Source organism: Echinops telfairi, unplaced genomic scaffold, assembly GCF_000313985.2.
Source record: "Echinops telfairi isolate 266 unplaced genomic scaffold, ASM31398v2 ScPeMD7_655;HRSCAF=1070, whole genome shotgun sequence".
Lineage (NCBI taxonomy): Eukaryota > Metazoa > Chordata > Mammalia > Afrosoricida > Tenrecidae > Echinops > Echinops telfairi.
In genome coordinates this window covers 18,007,234-18,009,151 of record NW_022104553.1, presented here as the reverse complement: position 1 = coordinate 18,009,151, position 1,918 = coordinate 18,007,234, and the positions used below count along the sequence as shown (strand labels likewise).

Sequence of the window (1,918 nt, the reverse complement as noted above, 5' to 3'; positions counted from 1 at the left end):
CCTTGTGGTTAACAGCCCAATGCTCAACCACCATGCCACCCTGCGTTCTAGGAAAACACCCTATCGTGCCTGTGCTATGCTGGTGGGTGACCTCTGCACTAGAACAGGGCTGCACAGACCATAAGGAGGGCTGGAATCACAGATGGGGGTGCCCTGTTAAAAATCCCGGTAGGGCAGTGTGTTAAGTGGTCTGCTGAGAGGTCGGTAGTTCAAAACCACCAGCCCCTCAAAGGGTGAAAGATGAGGCCGCCTTGCTCCCGTGAAGGGGGCACCCTTGAAGTCCTCTAGGATTGGGCGGGCCCTAGCAGAGAGGGGTCTCTGGTTTTGAGTGGGAGAGTGCTCCGCGTGAGAAAGATCTGGTGGCCTGCCCCCAGGGGGGAGGACAAACCAGACCTGGAAATCCGGTGGGGCCGCCCTGCTGTTTAAAAACGTGGCCCCTGTCCCACCGCACCATGGGTTGATGGAGACGCTTTGGGTCGCCCAGATCATGGCGTGCCCTGCGACGTTCTTCATGCCACGTGGTGTGAACGCCGCCTGCCTCCAGGCGATGCCCATTTGTAGCGGCCCCAGAGGACGGAATAGAACTGGCCGCGGGGTTTGTTTCTAAGACTCCGTGGTGATGCAGCAGTCGGCCTCCACCGCCCGCCTTGTGGTTAGCAGCCCAGCCCTTACCGCCCCCCTCCCTGCCCTGGATCATCTCACCCCCCTCTCCCCACAGCTATCACCCTGCCCCTGTGCAGCCCCTACATGAAGTACGCCAGCATGATCAACCAGGCCACGCCCTACAGCTACCCAGGTGAGTGGCGGTGGGCAGGGTCCTCGGAGCCAGCCCCCCTGGCTGGGGGAGTGGGAGTAGAAGGGGCAGCGGCCCGTGGGGAAGGTCCCCTCCGCCCTCCAGCATCACTGAATGGACCCCACAGTGACGGGCATGGTTTGGGGCTTTCTTTGTCTTCTTGGGTGGGGATCTGCCTTTGAAAGTGTTTTAGCAGCGCTCGCAGACCTGGAAGTCACCCTGCCCGAGTTCCTGCCGTGGGGCAGGCTTTCCCTTCCTCCCTGGTGGTGCAGAGGTTACGTGCTCTGCTGCCACCTGGACGGCCAGCATTTCCAAACCCAGGTCCGTGGCGACGCGTGAGAAAGGCCCGGTGATCTGTTCCCCCAAAGACAAAAACCGAAGCCAAACTCACGGCCACTGGGCGTCCCGGCTCATAGCAGCCCTCTGGGCCAGCCTGGGACTGCCCCCTGTGTTTCTGGGACTGGGTGGCTTCTCAGGAGTGGACTGCGTCTTCCTCCCCGGTGCAGCTGCTGCTGCCCCTCGCTGAGCTCACCGCACCCAAACACTCAGCCATCTTCAAGTTGATTCCAGCTTCTAGCGACCCGGCAGGGTTTCCATGGCTACAGATCACCCCTGCAACAGACAGCCTGGTCTTTCCCAAGCAGCTGCTGGGTGTGAACCGCTGGCCTCCCAGTGGGTCCAGAGTTTGCCTGACAGCACCACCAGGTGCAGCCTGGGCTGTCCCGTGGGGCACAGACAGGGGCGCTCAGGGACACCCATCTCTGAGACCCTCACGGTTGCTGTCTGTGACTGGCTTCCTGGTCTCCGTCCCTGGTTTTCCGCATCTCTGTCCCCTTCCTCACCCCTGGGTCCTGTCTACCTCTCAGTCCGATGACCACCCACCCCGCCCCGCAGAACTGCGCTGGCCTCACCGCCCCCTCCCGCCCCACAGTGCCCCTCCGGGACGACGGGAACATGCCGGACGTGCCGAGCCACCCTCAGGACCCGCAGGGCCCCAGCCTGGAGTGGCTGAAGAAACTGTGAATGCCCGCCCGTGCGGTGGCCCAATAAAGACCTGGAAACCAGCCCCTGCTCCCGCGTGTGCCGTCCATCGGCCGTACGACGGCTGCGAAATTGGGGGGGGGG

The 1,918-nt window shown here is 62.7% G+C and overlaps 1 protein-coding gene across 1 annotated transcript in view; it reads left to right on the top strand.

The window, feature by feature from the left end:
• Positions 1–1,857, top strand: part of NDUFA3 (NADH:ubiquinone oxidoreductase subunit A3) — a 4,181-nt gene extending 2,324 nt beyond the window's left edge. Inside the window, exons 3-4 of the mRNA XM_004715678.2 lie at positions 719–796; positions 1,725–1,857. Of these exons, the coding sequence (XP_004715735.1) occupies positions 719–796; positions 1,725–1,816 (170 nt within the window). The 3' untranslated portion in view covers positions 1,817–1,857. The remainder of the gene's footprint in view (positions 1–718; positions 797–1,724) is intronic.
• The last annotated feature ends 61 nt before the right edge of the window (positions 1,858–1,918 follow it).